General features: G+C 44.5%; 1 protein-coding gene across 1 annotated transcript in view; it reads left to right on the top strand.

Moving 5' to 3' along the window:
* Positions 1–17,799, top strand: part of gckr (glucokinase (hexokinase 4) regulator) — a 27,990-nt gene extending 10,191 nt beyond the window's left edge. The window contains exons 10-20 of the mRNA XM_065003371.1: positions 603–728; positions 1,092–1,099; positions 2,240–2,338; positions 2,441–2,538; positions 2,881–2,957; positions 3,770–3,866; positions 6,679–6,776; positions 6,950–7,018; positions 7,546–7,689; positions 7,791–7,925; positions 11,995–17,799. Of these exons, the coding sequence (XP_064859443.1) occupies positions 603–728; positions 1,092–1,099; positions 2,240–2,338; positions 2,441–2,538; positions 2,881–2,957; positions 3,770–3,866; positions 6,679–6,776; positions 6,950–7,018; positions 7,546–7,689; positions 7,791–7,925; positions 11,995–12,159 (1,116 nt within the window). The 3' untranslated portion in view covers positions 12,160–17,799. The remainder of the gene's footprint in view (positions 1–602; positions 729–1,091; positions 1,100–2,239; positions 2,339–2,440; positions 2,539–2,880; positions 2,958–3,769; positions 3,867–6,678; positions 6,777–6,949; positions 7,019–7,545; positions 7,690–7,790; positions 7,926–11,994) is intronic.
* The last annotated feature ends 1,116 nt before the right edge of the window (positions 17,800–18,915 follow it).

Below are 18,915 nucleotides of genomic sequence, written 5' to 3'. Positions count from 1 at the left end.
TGGAGGGAGGAGAGACAGGGGTGGTGGAGGGAGGAGACAGGTGTGGTGGAGGGAGGAGACAGGGGTGGTGGAGGGAGGAGACAGGGGTGGTGGAGGGAGGAGACGGGTTGTGGTGGAAGGAGGAGACAGGGGTGGTGGAGGGAGGAGAGACAGGGGTGGTGGAGGCAGGAGACAGGGGTGGTGGAGGGAGGAGACAGGGGTGGTGGAGGCAGGAGACAGGGGTGGTGGAGGGAGGAGACAGGGGTGGTGGAGGGAGGAGAGACAGGGGTGGTGGAGGGAGGAGACAGGGGTGGTGGAGGGAGGAGATAACAGGAACTGCATAGTGTGAGTATACAGTGTATTTACAGCCATTGATTGGCGAGGAGAAGAGTAGTAATTGCTTGATTAACAGGAAGGGAGGAGATTTAAATCGTTTCAGGTGTGTTTTTTCCTGCAGAACATTAGTTATGTGACACGTAACACCATTTGTAGCCAGACTACATGAATCCCATGAATGTTTACGAGTCAGACAGATCAGTGCAGACGACCATCCTGCTTTCTGACGAAAGACAACGGACTTCTGGCCTCTTAACCCTTAACCTCTTAACCTCTGTGTGTTGTAGCCAGAGGCCATCAGTGGTTCCTCCAGAATGAAGGGGGGCAGTGCCACCAAGATCCTACTGGAGACTATCCTGGCAGCCGGAAACAGCTGTGGTGGAGGGAAGAGACACACACGGAGGACACGACAGGTTTTGGAGGGAGGACACACACACACACACACACACACACACACGCATCCCTCACACACACACACACACACACGCATCCCTCACACCTGCAAACACACAAACGTGCACGTTAAGTATATTGAAAACACAGAAATACATCCATAAACTGTGTTTCAGCTGTGTGTGTATCTGTGTGTATCTGTGTGTATCTGTGTGTATCTGTGTGTATCTGTGTGTATCTGTGTGTTTGTCTGTCTGGTTGTGTATGTGTGTGTGTAGTAATTTCTTGATTAACAGTGGGAGGAGATTTGTGTATCTGTGTGTATCCTGCAGAACATTAGTTATCTGTGTGTATCTTTGTGTATCTGTGTGTTTGTCTGTCAGACAGATCAGTGCAGTGTGTGTTTTGACTATCTGGCCTATAACCCTAACCTCTTATCTGTGTGTATCTGAGGCCATCAGTGGTTCCTCCAGAATGAATCTGTGCCACCAAGATCCTCTGTGACTGTTTGTCTGTCTGGCTGCCTGTACCAACACACACGTATGTGTGTGTGTGTGTGTTTCATCTGTGTATACTGTATGTGTGCATCCTCACACACACACACATCTGTGTGTATCTGTGTGTATCTGTGTGTATCTGTGTGTTTGTCTGTCTGGTTGTGTATGTGTGTGTGTGTGTGTTTCTATCTGTGTATACTGTATGTGTGTGTATCTGTGTGTATCTGTGTGTATCTGTGTGTATCTGTGTGTATCTGTGTGTTTGTCTGTCTGGTTGTGTATGTGTGTGTGTGTGTGTTTCTATCTGTCTGTATGTCTGTATCTGTGTGTATATGTGTGTGTGTGTGTGTGTGTGTGTATACTGTATCTGTGTGTATCTGTGTGTATCTGTGTGTTTGTCTGTCTGGTTGTGTATGTGTGTGTGTGTGTGTTTCTATCTGTGTATACTGTATGTGTGTGTATCTGTGTGTATCTGTGTGTGTTTGTCTGTCTGGTTGTGTATGTTTGTGTGTGTGTGTGTTTCTATCTGTGTATACTGTATGTGTGTGTTTCTATGTGTGTATCTGTGTGTGTATCTGTGTGTTTGTCTGTCTGGTTGTGTATGTGTGTGTGTGTGTGTGTTTCTATCTGTGTATACTGTATGTGTGTGTATCTGTGTGTATCTGTGTGTGTTTGTCTGTCTGGTTGTGTATGTTTGTGTGTGTGTGTGTTTCTATCTGTGTATACTGTATGTGTGTGTATCTGTGTGTATCTGTGTGTGTTTGTCTGTCTGGTTGTGTATGTTTGTGTGTGTGTGTGTGTGTTTCTATCTGTGTATACTGTATGTGTGTGTTTCTGTGTGTGTATCTGTGTGTGTATCTGTGTGTGTTTGTCTGTCTGTGTATCTGTGTTTGTATATGTGTATATCTGTGTGTGTATATCTGTGTGTGTTTGTCTGTGTATCTGTGTGGTTGTGTATGTTTGTCTGTATCTGTGTGTTTGTATCTGTGTATATGTGTGTGTTTATGTGTGTACTGTGTGTTTGTGTTCTACAGAGTTCTCCTGGACATGATGAGAGGATATGAGAGAGTCTATAGTGTCACCTACAGTCACAGTGACCAGATAGCAACACTGCTACAGACCGCAGGACTCAGGTACGACAACATCAGACAAACTTCAGACAAACATCAGACCAACAACTGTGGTTAAAACCACCAAGATGTTTGTGTGTGTGTGTGTGTGTGTGTGTGTTTCAGCTTGCAGTGTGGTGGACGTGTGTGTTACCTGTCCTGGGGGTCTCTAGGTTTAGTGGGACTCATCGATGCCAGCGAGTGTATCCCGACATTCGGAGCAGGTGAGTGTGTTTGAGGACAGGGTATCCTGACATTCAGAGCAGGTGAGTGTGTTTGAGGACAGGGTATCCTGACATTCAGAGCAGGTGAGTGTGTTTGAGGACAGGGTATCCTGACATTCAGAGCAGGTGAGTGTGTTTGAGGACAGGGAGAGGAGATAGTGGACTAATACAGGGACACGATACAGACCAAACCATAGACACTACATTGGATGTGTGTTAGTGATTGTGAAGTAAATACCCAATTACTGTGTGTGTGTGTGTGTGTGTGTGTGTGTGTGTGTGTGTGTGTGTGTGTGTGTGTGTGTGTGTGTGTGTGTGTGTGTGTGTGTGTGTGTGTGTCAGACTATGAGGACATCCGAGGCTTCATCAGTGGAGGATACCAGGACATGGACAACATAGAGGGAGACCTCACATCACTGGTACAGAACTACTATTTATGACATCACTGGTACAGTACTACTGTTGGTGACATCACTGGTACAGAACTACTGTTGGTGACATCCCTGGTACAGAGCTACTGTTGTTGACATCACTGGTACAGAACTACTATTTATGACATCACTGGTGCAGAACTACTATTTATGACATCACTGGTACAGTACTACTGTTGGTGACATCACTGGTACAGAACTACTGTTGGTGACATCACTGGTACAGAACTACTGTTGGTGACATCACTGGTAGGGAACTACTGTTGGTGACATCACTGGTACAGTACTACTGTTGGTGACATCACTGGTAGGGAACTACTGTTGGTGACATCACTGGTACAGTACTACTGTTGGTGACATCACTGGTACAGTACTACTGTTGGTGACATCACTGGTACAGTACTACTGTTGATGACATCACTGGTACAGTACTACTGTTGGTGACATCACTGGTACAGTACTACTGTTGGTGACATCACTGGTACAGTACTACTGTTGGTGACATCACTGGTACAGTACTACTGTTGGTGACATCACTGGTACAGTACTACTGTTGGTGACATCACTGGTACAGAACTACTGTTGGTGATCTGGCCTGATGCCCTTTCCAGTTTACAGAATAAATAGTCCCGTTTATCATCAGGCAGAAATGACTGCCAAGCCAAATGTCAGCTGAAGGGAGACCATGAGTCATGGGCAATATATTGTACAGAGAGAGAGAGAGAGAGAGAGAGCTGACACGCTTATTTTATTACCATATTTTCTAACAGTGTGTTTGTGTGTGTGTGTGATATTTCCAGGGATCCCAGTTCTGTATAGCCCATGAGGACTTTGTGAGTCTGGTTCTGCCTACTTTGAGTGACAGAGACACCGTCCTACTGCTATACACATGTCATGGTGAGCCCACTGAGCTAAAGCCCGGGCACTAACACATGTCCTTGGGTCTCAGACAAGGTTACTAATAATTGTTGAGCATAAACAGTGTTAGGCCGGATTCAATATGATCGCTATTAAAAGGAAAGGTTGCACAATATATATTCCACAAATCTAACGTAGCTAGAATACATAATCAATCTAAAACAGTCAAAAGTTTAGAATTTCACAATTTGAATTATATTTATCAAAAAATTAATATACCAACATTTTGGCTTTGACATCAAGAAAGGGACAGCCTGCTGGTGGCTTCGGTGGTGGAGGCCAATCTAAAGGGCCAATCTACAGGGCCAATCTACGGGGCAAATCTACAGGGCAAATCTACAGGGCCAATCTAAGGGCCAATCTACAGGGCCAATCTCCAGGGCCAATCTACAGGGCCAATCTACAGGGCCAATCTAAGGGCCAATCTAAGGGGCCAATCTACGGGGCCAATCTACGGGGGCAATCTACAGGGCCAATCTAAGGGCCAATCTACGGGGCCAATCTACAGGGCCAATCTAAGGGGCCAATCTAAGGGCCAATCTAAGGGGCCAATATAAGGGGCCCATCTACTGGCCAGGGTCCCGGTCTAGAAGCACGGTTTTGAGTGCTCCTACAGGAAGCTGTATGGATCTGTACCTGCTGCAATGAAGTTTAGTAGAATGGAGGCTGTATAGATCTGTACCTGCTGCAGTGTAGTTTAGTAGAATGGAGGCTGTACCTGCTGCAGTGTAGTTTAGTAGGATGGAGGCTGTATGGATCTGTACCTGTGGCAGTGTAGTTTAGTAGGATGGAGGCTGTATGGATCTGTACCTGTGGCAGTGTAGTTTAGTAGGATGGAGGCTGTATGGATCTGTACCTGTGGCAGTGTAGTTTAGTAGGATGGAGGCTGTATAGATCTGTACCTGCTGCAGTGTAGTTTAGTAGGATGGAGGCTGTACCTGCTGCAGTGTAGTTTAGTAGGATGGAGGCTGTAGGGATCTGTACCTGCTGCAGTGTAGTTTAGTAGGATGGAGGCTGTGTGGATCTGTACCTGTGGCAGTGTAGTTTAGTAGGATGGAGGCTGTATGGATCTGTACCTGCTGCAGTGTAGTTTAGTAGGATGGAGGCTGTATGGATCTGTACCTGCTGCAGTGTAGTTTAGTAGGATGGAGGCTGAATGGACCTCTACCTGTGGCAGTGTAGTTTAGTAGGATGGAGGCTGTACCTGCTGCAGTGTAGTTTAGTAGGATGGAGGCTGTATAGATCTGTACCTGTGGCAGTGTAGTTTAGTAGGATGGAGGCTGTATGGTTCTGTACCTGCTGCAGTGTAGTTTAGTAGCATGGAGGCTGTATGGATCTGTACCTGTGGCAGTGTAGTTTCGTAGGATGGAGGCTGTACCTGCTGCAGTGTAGTTTAGTAGGATGGAGGCTGTATAGATCTGTACCTGCTGCAGTGTAGTTTATTAGGATGGAGGCTGTATGGATCTGTACCTGCTGCAGTGTAGTTTAGTAGGATGGAGGCTGTAGGGATCTGTACCTGCTGCAGTGTAGTTTAGTAGGATGGAGGCTGTATGGATCTGTACCTGTGGCAGTGTAGTTTAGTAGGATGGAGGCTGTATAGATCTGTACCTGCTGCAGTGTAGTTTAGTAGGATGGAGGCTGTACCTGCTGCAGTGTAGTTTAGTAGAATGGAGGCTGTATAGATCTGTACCTGTGGCAGTGTAGTTTAGTAGGATGGAGGCTGTATGGTTCTGTACCTGCTGCAGTGTAGTTTAGTAGGATGGAAGCTGTATGGATCTGTACCTGTGGCAGTGTAGTTTTGTAGGATGGAGGCTGTACCTGCTGCAGTGTAGTTTAGTAGGATGGAGGCTGTATGGATCTGTACCTGCTGCAGTGTAGTTTAGTAGGATGGAGGCTGTATGGATCTGTACCTGCTGCTGTGTAGTTTAGTAGGATGGAGGCTGTATGGATCTGTACCTGTGGCAGTGTAGTTTAGTAGGATGGAGGCTGTATAGATCTGTACCTGCTGCAGTGTAGTTTAGTAGGATGGAAGCTGTATGGATCTGTACCTGTGGCAGTGTAGTTTAGTAGGATGGAGGCTCCATCCTACTTGCAGTATATCATGGTAGCCATTTACCTGGATGTATTGCTACTGCTGCTAGTAACTTTATTAATGTTCGTACTCAGGTTAGCATGTGGCTAGCTCTAGCTACCATCGTTGTGCTAATAGCCTAAAGGGGCTATGCTAACAGCCAAATATCAAAAATATTTTTTTCTAAAACAATGAGGACTCGGTATGTTGTGGGTCTCCACTGTTTTGTGTGTTCTTCTCCTGTTGTGTGTTCACTCCTGTCGTGGGTTCTTCTCCTGTTGTGTGTTCACTCCTGTCGTGGGTTCTTCTCCTGTTGTGTGTTCACTCCTGTCGTGGGTTCTTCTCCTGTTGTGTGTTCACTCCTGTTGTGTGTTCTTCTCCTGTTGTGTGTTCTTCTCCTGTTGTGTGTTCTTCTCCTGTTGTGTGTTCTTCTCCTGTTGTGTGTTCACTCCTGTTGTGTGTTCACTCCTGTTATGTGTTCACTCGTGTTCTTCTCTTGACTTGTCTTTTCAAATCGTGACTTCGGTCAAATTCTAATAAAATATACATTTTATTCAAAACACAAATGTAAAGTGATATGTCATATTGGGACTTTTAGTTGGAAGTAGGAAACTAATCAGAAGGTTTAACAGCAACCTAATTCTGCAGTCTTATTCCAGCAATTCCTCAGATTGAATTACAGCCTCTCTGTCCCAGACAATGCCATCTGTTTTTGTTTAGATGACGTTGGTGATGTAGAGAAGATGGTCCACAGAGTGAGAGAGAAGACCTCCAACCTACACTCTCTCTATCACGGACTAGAGGGAGACACCGCTGTTGTACGTGCACGCACGCACACACGCACGCACACACACACACACACACACTGATTGGCATACACGCGTGTGTTTGTTTTCCTGAGGGATTGCCTGTGTGTGTGTGTGTGTGTGTGTGTGTGTGTGTGTGCCGTGTGAGTGTGTGTGTGTGTGTTAACTGTGCCGTGTGTTTTCAGGACAGCATTGGTCTCCTGTGTTCATCTGTCCTCAACATAACCTGGCCCTCCTCCTCTACTGTCCACATGGTACATCACATGACTTCAGTCAGTTCAATACAGATCTATAGTGGTACATCACATGACTTCAGTCAGTTCAATACAGATCTATAGTGGTACATCACATGACTTCAGTCAGTTCAATACAGATCTATAGTGGTACATCACATGACTTCAGTCAGTTCAATACAGATCTATAGTGGTACATCACATGACTACAGATCTGCTTTTATTCTGCTCATTCTCAACCTCTCAACTCATCAATTTTTCTCTCTCTACCCCAACCCCCTCTCTCTCTCTCTCCCTCCCCCCTCGCTATCGCTCTCTCCCCTTGCTATCTCCCCCACCTCTCTCTCTCTCGATATCTCTATCTCTCCCCTCTCTCTCTCTCTCTCTCCCTCCCCCTCGCTATCGCTCTCTCCCTTACTATCTCTCCCACCCCTCTCTCTCTCCCCCTCGATATCTCTCTCTCTCCTTGCTATCTCTCCCCCTCTCTCTCTCTCCCTTGCTATCTCTCCCCCTCTCTCTCTCTCCCCTTGCAATCCCTCCCTCTCCAGCAGTGGGAGCTGTCCAGTAAGTTGGTGCTGAATGCTGTGAGTACAGGAAGTCACATTTTAAAGGGAAAGATCTACAGGAACCACATGGTAGACCTACAGGTCACCAACAGCAAACTGTACCACAGGGCTATACACATACTACAGGTACACACACACACACACACACACACACACACACACACACACACACACACACACACACACACACACACACACACACACAGTAACCATCTCTCTCCCTGTAGAAGTTGTCAGGTGTCTCCCTGACCCAGTGTGAGGAGGCTCTATTGAAGGCCATCTATCATGTGGAGCAACTTCCAGAGGACATCACCTCAGCTGGGGTCACCACACACACACTCACCGCCAGCCGCAGGAACAGGGTAAAACACACACACACACACACACACACACACACACACACACACAACCAGCAGCATGTGACAGGGGCAAGAGTCCATTACAGATTACAAAGGAAGACCCAGCCGTGATCTGCCCAACAATTCCTCTCTACCAGATAAACTCATTGCATTTTATGCATGCTTTAAAAATAATAAAAATAAATAAATAAATAATAACATTGTGCCGGGTCAGAGGGCCGCCACCGACCCAGAAGATTGGGTGATCTCGCTCTCCGAGGCCCGACATGAGTAAAGTCTTTAATCAGGTCAGTACCCACAAGGCCGCGGGGCCCAATGCTATTCCAGGTTTGCGTTCTCAGATCACGTCCCGGTCTGGATCCCCACGTGTTTTAAAGATGACCACCATCATTCAAATCAAATCAAACTTTATTAGTCACACGAGTGGAATACAACAAGTGTAGACTTTACCGTGAAATGCTTTACTTTTACAAGCCATTAAACAACCGTGCAGTTCAAGAAGAAGAACATATTTACCAAGTAGATTAAAATAAAAAAAGTAATCATAGAAAGTAACACAATAAGAATAACAATTTCTGTTCCTAAGAACTCTAAGACTTCTTGCCACAATGACTATCACCCTGTAGCATTCACATCTGTAATCAGGAAGTGCTTTGAGAGGCACTATGATACACATCAACTCTACCATCCCAGACACCCTAGAACAATTCCAATTAGCATACCGCCCCAACAGATCCATAGACGACACAATCTCAAGTTGCACTCCACACTGCCATCACCCACCTAGATAAGAGGAATACCTCAACCCAGCAAAAAAAAAGAAAAGTCCCCTTTTTCAGGACCCTGTCTTTCAAAGATAATTTGTAAAAAATTATAATAACTTCACAGATCTTCATTGTAAAGGGTTTAAATGCTGTTTCCCATGCTCGTTCAATGAACCATAAACAATTAATGAACATGCACCTGTGGAACGGTCATTAAGACGCTAACAACTTACAGACGGTAGGCAATTAAGGTCACAGTTATGAAAACTTAGGACACTAAAGAGGCCTTTCTACTGACACTGAAAAACACCAAAAGAAAGATGCCCAGGGTCCCTGCTCATTTGTGTGAACCTGCCTTAGGCATGCTGCAAGGAGGCATGAGGACTGTAGATGTGGCCAGGGCAATAAATTGCAATGTCCGTACTGTGAGACGTCTAAGACAGCGCTACACGGAGACAGGACGGACAGCTGATCATCCTCACAGTGGCAGACCACGTGTAACAACACCTGCACAGGATCAGTACATCCGAACATCACACCTGCGGGACAGTTACAGCACGGCAAAAACAACTACCCGAGTTACACACGGTTTTGCTCACCAGGGGTGATGGTCGGATTCGCGTTTATCGTCGAGGGAATGAGCGTTACACCGAGGCCTGTACTCTGTAGCGGGATCGATTTGGAGGTGGAGGGTCCGTCATGGTCTGGGGCGGTGTGTCACAGCATCATCGGACTCAGCTTGTTGTCATTGCAGGCAATCTCAACACTGTGCGTTACAGGGAAGACATCCTCCTCCCTCATGTGGTACCCTTCCTGCAGGCTCATCCTGACATGACCCTCCAGCATGACAATGCCACCAGCCATACTGCTTATTCTGTGCGTGATTTCCTGCAAGACAGGAATGTCAGTGTTCTGCCATGGCCAGCGAAGAGCCCGGATCGCAATCCCATTGAGCACGTCTGGGACTTGTTGGATCGGAGGGTGAGGGCTAGGGCCATTCCCCCCAGAAATTTCTGGGAACTTGAAGGTGCCATGGTGGAAGAGTGGGGTAACATCTCACAGCAAGAACTGGCAAATCTGGTGCAGTCCATGAGGAGGCAATGCACTGCAGTACTTAATGCAGCTGGTGGCCACACCAGATACTGACTGTTACTTTTGATTTTGAACCCCCCTTTGTTCAGGGACACATTATTCCATTTCTGTTAGTCACATGTCTGTGGAACTTGTTCAGTTTCTGTCTCAGTTGTTGAAACTTGTTATGTTCATACAAATATTTACACATGTTAAGTTTGCTGAAAATAAAACGCAGTTGACAGTGAGAGGACGTTTCTTGGCAGGCCTTATCACCAGCAACAGTTAGACAGCCTACAGGGAGGTCAGTGACCTGGTAGTGTGGTGCCGGAACAATAACCTCTCACTCAACGTCAATAAGACCAAGGAGCTGTTTGTGGACTACAGGAAACGGAGGGGACGAGAACGCCCTCATCCACATCGACGGGGCTGCAGTGGAGCGGGTCGAGGACTTCAAGTTCCTCAGTGTCCACATGCACACAGTCGTGAAGAAGGCGCGACAGCACCTCTTTCCCCCTCAGGAGGTGGAAAGGTTTGGCATGGGCCCTAAATCCTCAAAATGTTCTACAACGGTAGCATTGAGAGCATCTTCACTGGCCGCATCGCTACTTGTTATGACAATAGCACTGCCCTCGATCGCGCAGACGGCCCAGTACATCACTGGGGCTGAGCTCCCTGCCATCCAGGACCTCTATATCAGGCGGTGTGAAAGGAAAACCCGGAAAATTGTTAAAGACTACAGCCATCCAAGCTATCAACTGTTCTCTCTGCCTCTGCATGGCAGGCGGTACACCGTGCATCAAGTCTGAAACCAACAGACTCCTGAAGAGCTAGTAGCCCCATGCCATAAGACTGCTAAATAGAGAACTAAATATCAATCTGAGTTGACGTTTGTATCTTATTCTTATTTTTGCACTGCACACTCATAGGGCCCTACAGACTACACACACTGATACTCCAACATACACACACACCAACACACACTACACACACTGATACTCCAACATACACACACACCAACACACACTGATACTCCAACATACACACACACCAACACACACTACACACACTGATACTCCAACATACACACACACCAACACACACTGATACTCCAACATACACACACACCAACACACACTACACACACTGATACTCCAACATACACACACACCAACACACACTGATACTCCAACATACACACACACCAACACACACTACACACACTGATACTCCAACATACACACACACCAACACACACTACACACACTGATACTCCAACATACACACACACCAACACACACTGATACTCCAACATACACACACACACCAACACACACTACACACACTGATACTCCAACATACACACACACCAACACACACTGATACTCCAACATACACACACACCAACACACACTACACACACTGATACTCCAACATACACACACACCAACACACACTACACACACTGATACTCCAACATACACACACACCAACACACACTACACACACTGATACTCCAGCACACACACACACCAACACACACTACACACACTGATACTCCAACATACACACACACCAACACACACTACACACACTGATACTCCAACATACACACACACCAACACACACTACACACACTGATACTCCAGCACACACACACACAAACTCCATCATTTATAATATGCACATACATTTATACTGACTCTACACACACACACGCACTCACATACAATCATCATATACGCTGCTGCTACTCTGTTTATCATATATCCTGACGCCTATACATATCTACCTCTATCACGTCAGTATCCCTGCTCAGTGTAAATAATGGTGCTGGAACTGACCCTGTATATAGTATGCTTCATTGGAGGCTGCTGAGGGGAAGACGGCTCATAGTAAAGGCTGGAATGGAAGGAATGGAATGGTAAAGAAATGAAAACCATGTGTTTGATGCCATTCCACTTACTCCATTCCAGCCTTTACTATGAGCCGTCATCAGCAGCCTCCACTGGTATGCTTACTTTGTATTCTACTTGCATATTTTATATCTTCTGTGTTTTTCTTCTACCTTGTTATTTTTAGTGCTACATTGTTATTGATTATTGAAAAGCATTTCACTGTACTTGTGACATTATTAAAACAGTGACACAAACGGCTATCTGTCTGTCAATTGCTAACCTGTGTGTTCTCTCTCTCTCTCTCTCTCTCTCTCTCTCTGTGTGTGTGTGTGTGTGTAGGTGGTCCCGCTGGCGTTAGTCTGTCTGCTGATTGGTTGCTCTCTCTCTGAGGCGGAGTCTCGTCTGGAGTCCCACCCAGTGGTGCGTGACGCTGTAGAGGCTTGTCTGACATCATCACAACATCTGACATCATCACCAGGAGACCAGAACTCCACAAATCATTGACTTCCTATAGTTTGAAACTTTATGATACTATAGTATTATAATTATACTATACTTTGATTAACTATACTTTAATAATATGTTTTGATAAGATCAGTTCGTAAACTCTAAAGGAATGTGGTGGATATAACCTTAATCATTTATCTTCCATTTACTAACATAACAAACACTACATAGTATGATAACATTCGGAAAGTATTCAGACCCATTGACATTTCCCACATTTTGTTACGTTACAGCCTTATTCTAAAATTGATTAAAAATAAATAAAAAATCAGCAATCTGTACACAGAACCCCATAATTATAAAGTGAAAACAGGTTTGTAGAATGTTTGCAAATGTATTAAAAACAAACATAAATAGCTTATTTACATATGTATTCAGACCCTTTGATATGAGAATCGAAATTGAGCTCAGGTGCATCCTGTTTCCATTGATCATCCTTGAGATGTTTCTACAACTTTACCTGTGGTAAATTCAATTTATTGGACATGATTTGTAAAAGGCACACACCTGTCTATATAAGGTCCCACAGTTGACAGTGCATGTCAGAGCAAAAACCAAGCTATGAGGTCGAAGGAATTGTCCGTAGAACTCAGAGACAGGATTGTGTCGAGGCACAGATCTGTGGAAGGGTACCAACACATTTCTGCACCAATGAAGGTCCCCAAGAACACAATGGCCGCCATCATTCTTAAATGGAAAAAGTTTGGAACCACCAAGGCTCTTCCTAGAGCTGGCCACCCGGCCAAACTGACCAATCAGGGGAGAAGGGCTTCTGTCAGGGAGATGACCAAGAACCCGATGGTCACTCTGACTGAGCTCCAGAGTTCCTCTGTGGAGATGGGAGAACCTTCCAGAAGGACAAACATCTCTGCAGCACTCCACCAATCAGGCCTTTATGGTAGAGTGGCCAGACGGAAGCCACTCCTCAGTAAGAGGCACATGAGAGCCCGCTTGGAGTTGGCCAAAAGGCCCATTAAGGACTCTCTTAAGGCCTGGACTGATGAAACCAAGATTGAACTCTTTTGCCTGAATGCCAATTATCACGTCTGGAGGAAACATGGCACATCCCTACGGTGAAGCATGGTGGTGGCAGCATCATGCTGTGGGGATGTTTTTGAGCTGCAGGGACTGGGAGACGAGTCAGGATCGAGTAAGAGATGAACAGAGAAAAGTACAGCGAGATCCTTGAAGAAAACCTGCTCCAGAGTGCTCAGGACCTCAGACTGGGGCGAAGGTTCACCTTCCAACAGGACAACGACCTTAAACACACAGCCAAGACAACGCAGTAGTGGCTTCGGGACAAGTCTCTGAATACCCTTGAGTTGCCCAGCCAGAGCCCGGACTTGAACCCGATCGAACATCTCTGGAGAGACCTGAAAATAGCTGTGCAGCAACGCTCCCCATCCAACCTGACAGCACTTGAGAGGACCTGCAGAGAAGAATGGGAGAAACTCCCCAAATACAGGTGTGCCAAGCTTGTAGCATCATTCCCAGGACTTGAGTCTCTAATCGCTGCCAAAGGTGCTTCAACAAAGTTCTGAGTAAAGAGTCTGTATATTTATGTAAATGTGATATTTCCATTTTTTATTTGTAATACATTTTCAACAATATTATTATTTTTTTTTGCTTTGTCATTATGGGATGTTGTGTTTAGATTGACGAGGATATTTTTTATTTTATTTAATACATTTTAGAATAAGGCTGTAACAGTTAATCTTTCAATCACCCATGTGGGTATATGCTCTTAAAAACCAATGAGGAGATGGGAGAGGCGGGACTCGCAGCCCATCAAGCGTCACAAATAGAACCAAGTTCTATTTTAGCGCCTGGCTACGCAGACGATCCTGGTTACGCGTGAGCAGTGTGGGTGCAATGATTGAATAACATGTATGTGTAAATTTAATTTGCAACGCCCCCACATAGGGCAGTAGAACAGCAGACTGTAACCATGACAACAAGGTAGCACCAGAGGGCAGTAGAACAGCAGACTGTAACCATGACAACAAGGTAGCACCAGAGGGCAGTAGAACAGCAGACTGTAACCATGACAACAAGGTAGCACCAGAGGGCAGTAGAACAGCAGACTGTAACCATGACAACAAGGTAGCACCAGAGGGCAGTAGAACAGCAGACTGTAACCATGACAACAAGGTAGCACCAGAGGGCAGTAAAACAGTGGACTGTAACCATGACAACAAGGTAGCGCCAGAGGGCAGTGGAACAGCAGACTGTAACCATGACAACAAGGTAGCACCAGAGGGCAGTAGAACAGCAGACTGTAACCATGACAACAAGGTAGCGCCAGAGGGCAGTAGAACAGCAGACTGTAACCATGACAACAAGGTAGCACCAGAGGGCAGTAGAACAGCAGACTGTAACCATGACAATAAGGCAACACCAGAGGGCAGTAGAACAGCAGACTGTAACCATGACAACAAGGCAGCACCAGAGGGCAGTAGAACAGCATACTGTAACCATGACAATAAGGCAGCACCAGAGGGCAGTAGAACATAACATGAGAAAATCTACTGCAACTGTAGTTGGAAAGAAAGCCGTAGGTTGATTTCCTGCCTGGGTTAGATGGGTTGGTGTTGCATTGCAGACTGTTATATCATATGATGTGGTTAGCTGCTATGTTAAACACCTATTGAGGCGTTGTGAGATCTGGCATTCGTCCGCAATGTAGTAGGGCAGGAACTCGACCGTATAGAGACGTTGGAGCTGGACGCCACGTTGTTACCTCTGAACAGTCCATTCACCCACTCATGAGCTGTGATGTTCAGACATTTCCATCAATTGCTATTGGACAATCTTGACCAGAAACCTGTGGGCCACATGGTTAGAATATCAGCACCTATAAGCCAACATGTCAAAGCTGTGATCCACCTCTAGCTATTTGGAGTTATCTGTTAACAAAGCCTATGTTCTGACACAGTCCTGAGGTCTCATTGGTTCACTTCCAGTTATAAAAAAAATCTGTTTCAGACCATTTTCTAAAACATTTTCTTCAAAGCAAGTTTACCTAAACAGTTAAGGGACATAGAACATACTTGAGAATATTCTAAACTTTCCGCAGTGCATCCATGTTTCCTGACATTAATCAACATTCTAAATGTAAAATCTCCTGTAGGGATCCGTCTCCCAGTGAGATAATATTTATCACAAAAAAGGTCTGAACGTATCCCACAGCCAATGTAGCATTGTGCTGATACTGACAGTGTCTGTTTCTGCCTTGTGTCCGTGAGGCTACGGCTCAGATTGGACTGTGGTGTAACACATCCTCAATCCCTCTGTGGCAAATTAAAAGACACGCACACACGCACGCACACACACACACACACACACACACACACACACACACACACACACACACACACACACACACACACACACACACACACACACGCACACACATAGAGGATTAGAGTAACATGGGTGCTGTTCTCTCTCGGAGTGACTGAGCTGCTTTAGATCCGGTATCCTGGAGCCAATGTGGCACTCCTGGTGCACTGTACACACACTACACACACAGTACACACGACACACACACTACACAAACATTACACACACTGAACAGAATCTAAAAAGGGATCTCACTCTCCTCTTCACAAAATAGTTAGTCTTTATCTGAACTAGATCTTTTACAAAAGAGTTTAAATGTTCGAGTCAGTGGAAATCTTACGCATGGTACCTTTAAGCAGCAACACATTTCAACTAAACAGTATTTTTCATTTAAAATATTTTATTTTATTCATTATTATACATTAAAATACATTAGAATCTTCATTTGAAACTTTACATGGTGTTCCCAAGGTTATGTCACACAAGATTGACAGCCGAACGGACCAATAGCAGCATAGACATGTCCCACAGCACCACCAACCAACCAATAGGACTTGATTGACGCCCAAAACAAAACAAAACATAGACTGCGTAGACTGAGCCTGAGAGAATCGTAGTGCACATCTCTGTCTCAACCCTGTGTAAAGATATGTTACAGTGTAGATATATAGATATGAGGACTTCGCTCTAAACTACAAGTGTCAAAGTCCATCCTGTTTGATCTTACCCATAAATATATTCAATACATCCAGATAACCCTTCAGTCAGGTACGACAACAACAACAACAGCAATACCAGCTGTACCGCTAATAATGAGATTAAAGATAGAGATATATGTCTCTCTTCACTCTCCCTCATCTCTCTTGACACCATGGTTGCAGTAAAAGCCTATTTATGCTTGATCCGAAAAAAATGTGGTCGGAGGCTCTGAACGGAAGGTGTGACGCAATTGCAGAGCCTCCAGAGGCACACGGAGACCAAACTGGGCTCTGTACCGCATCGCCGTTGGCCTTTCCAACTCTGTACCAATGCGGACGGTTCCGTATAGCTCCTCATTGAAATGATTGGTTGACAATCTCACTTCCTTGACAACAGCTCTGCGCTGCTCGGCGATGGGCAAGAAGAATGAATTGCCTTGACTTCTGCAGAGGCCATAATCACCGTAAATGCTGCTCCGGCCAATGCAGACGTCGGATTGACCACGCAACGTCTTTATTAAGACTTTAGTGATTACCGTTCCACATGGTTAAAGCCCTCCTGCGTCATATCGCTTGACAAAACAACTGAACGCAACAACACAGACGCAGATCAGGGGTGCGTTACCTTGACAACTCAACAACAACAACTTTCACGGGTCTGACAGAAAGCAGACACTTAAACAGTTTCCGTACTAGTGATGAGCGATTAACGGAAATGTTGTACTTTTTTTTTAGCTATTAAACAACTAATTGACTGAAGTCAGTTCAATTACTTGAATTACATTAATTTTTTTGTGTGAGACCAACACACAAATCATTCAAGAGAGAAATCAATTCAAGAACTATGTGGGACGCTGGGCTGAAGGGAGTTGTAGTTTTCATAGACGGGTTGGATTCACAACTATGGGGCAAAACAGATATCCATTCTTATCCAATGTTTATCGAATACATAAATACATGTATTGATGAGCTAGCGATTTTTTTTTGCCATATTGGCATTGACATGAAATCAGCCAAAACAAGACATGATATCAATAACAAGAAACATCCAGAATCCCCACACGCTAGTTTCTTGTCATTCTTGCTAGCAATCTGGCCATCCAGAATCACAACAACAGGTTGACTTCTGCCCCACGGAAGCGCGCACATCGTTTTCGTGATATCAGCTAACCCATCTATATATATATATATATATGACTTTAAAGAATTAAAAATAATAAAAATAATTTAATAAAACCTAAGTAAATATACACAACTGAAATATTGTATTATTTCATAGTAATTTCAATATGCTCTATTGGTGTCTACCCAATGTGGACCTGACAGAGTCAATGGAATATTTTCTACATGTTTTGGCAATTGAATGTTTACTAGTTTAGGCTTTGGAATTTCTATTAAAGAGCAAATATATATATATATATGTTTAATTTCATGATTCCATAATGCATTTAAAATATGTTTTAATTATCGAAATTGAAATGGAAAAAAAAACATGATTATATTTTAATAATCGAAACGAAACCGAACCAACTTCAAAAAGCACTAATCGCTCAGCACTATTCGGGTACCAAGCATTATAGGGAAGTTGTCCGTCAGACGCCCATCATAATCGTTCATACAACCCTCCTTCCCTGAGATTCTCTGAGATTCCCTGAGATCCTCTGAGATTCCCTGAGATTCTCTGAGATTCCCTGAGATTCTCTGAGATTCCAATGTCAGTCTTCAAACACTGAGCTTCCGAATGACACTACAGTAATCTTATCAAGTATACATACATGGTTTGTTGCTTATACATTATATAAATATATAGTTTGGTTGTAACTGTGAATACATTCCCCCAATGCCTATTGTCACAGGGAGGTATATGTTTATGGCTAAGTGATACAAGTTAACCTGTATGTGATGTCAGTACCTTGTGCTCTCAGGTTAACCTAAGAGAAGTGGTTTCCAAACTAAACCATATTTCTGTCTGGGACCCAGGAGGAATTGGTCTCCACTTTGAGTCCTGTTTGGGGAGAACCGGTCTAGGGTGTAATTCTGTTTAACAACACACCTATTCACAAACACAAAATATGCATATCATCATGACGCGTAGAATATACACCCCTCTATACAGTAGAGCATATACACCCCTCTATACAGTAGAGAATATACACCCCTCCAGACAGTAGAGAATATACACCCCTCCAGACAGTAGAGAATATACACCCCTCTATACAGTAGAGAATATACACCCATCTATACAGTAGAGAATATACACCCCTCTATACAGTAGAGAATATACACCCCTCTATACAGTAGAGAATATACACCCCTCTATACAGTAGAGAATATAAACCCCTCTATACAGTAGAGAATATACACCCCTCTATACAGTAGAGAATATACACCCCTCCAGACAGTAGAGTATATACACCCCTCTATAGAGTAGAGAATATACACCCCTCTATACAGTAGAGAATATACACCCCTCCAGACAGTAGAGTATATACACCCCTCTATAGAGTAGAGAATATACACCCCTCTATACAGTAGAGAATATACACCCTCTATACAGTAGAGAATATAAACCCCTATACAGTAGAGAATATACACCCCTCTATACAGTAGAGAATATACACCCTCTATACAGTAGAGAATATACACCCCTCCAGACAGTAGAGAATATACACCCTCTATACAGTAGAGAATATACACCCTCTATACAGTAGAG

The sequence above is a fragment of the Oncorhynchus nerka genome, linkage group LG18 (assembly GCF_034236695.1).
Source record: "Oncorhynchus nerka isolate Pitt River linkage group LG18, Oner_Uvic_2.0, whole genome shotgun sequence".
NCBI classification, from domain to species: Eukaryota; Metazoa; Chordata; class Actinopteri; order Salmoniformes; family Salmonidae; genus Oncorhynchus; species Oncorhynchus nerka.
Note: the sequence above shows the minus strand (reverse complement) of the source record. Positions and strands in the feature narration are given on the sequence as shown.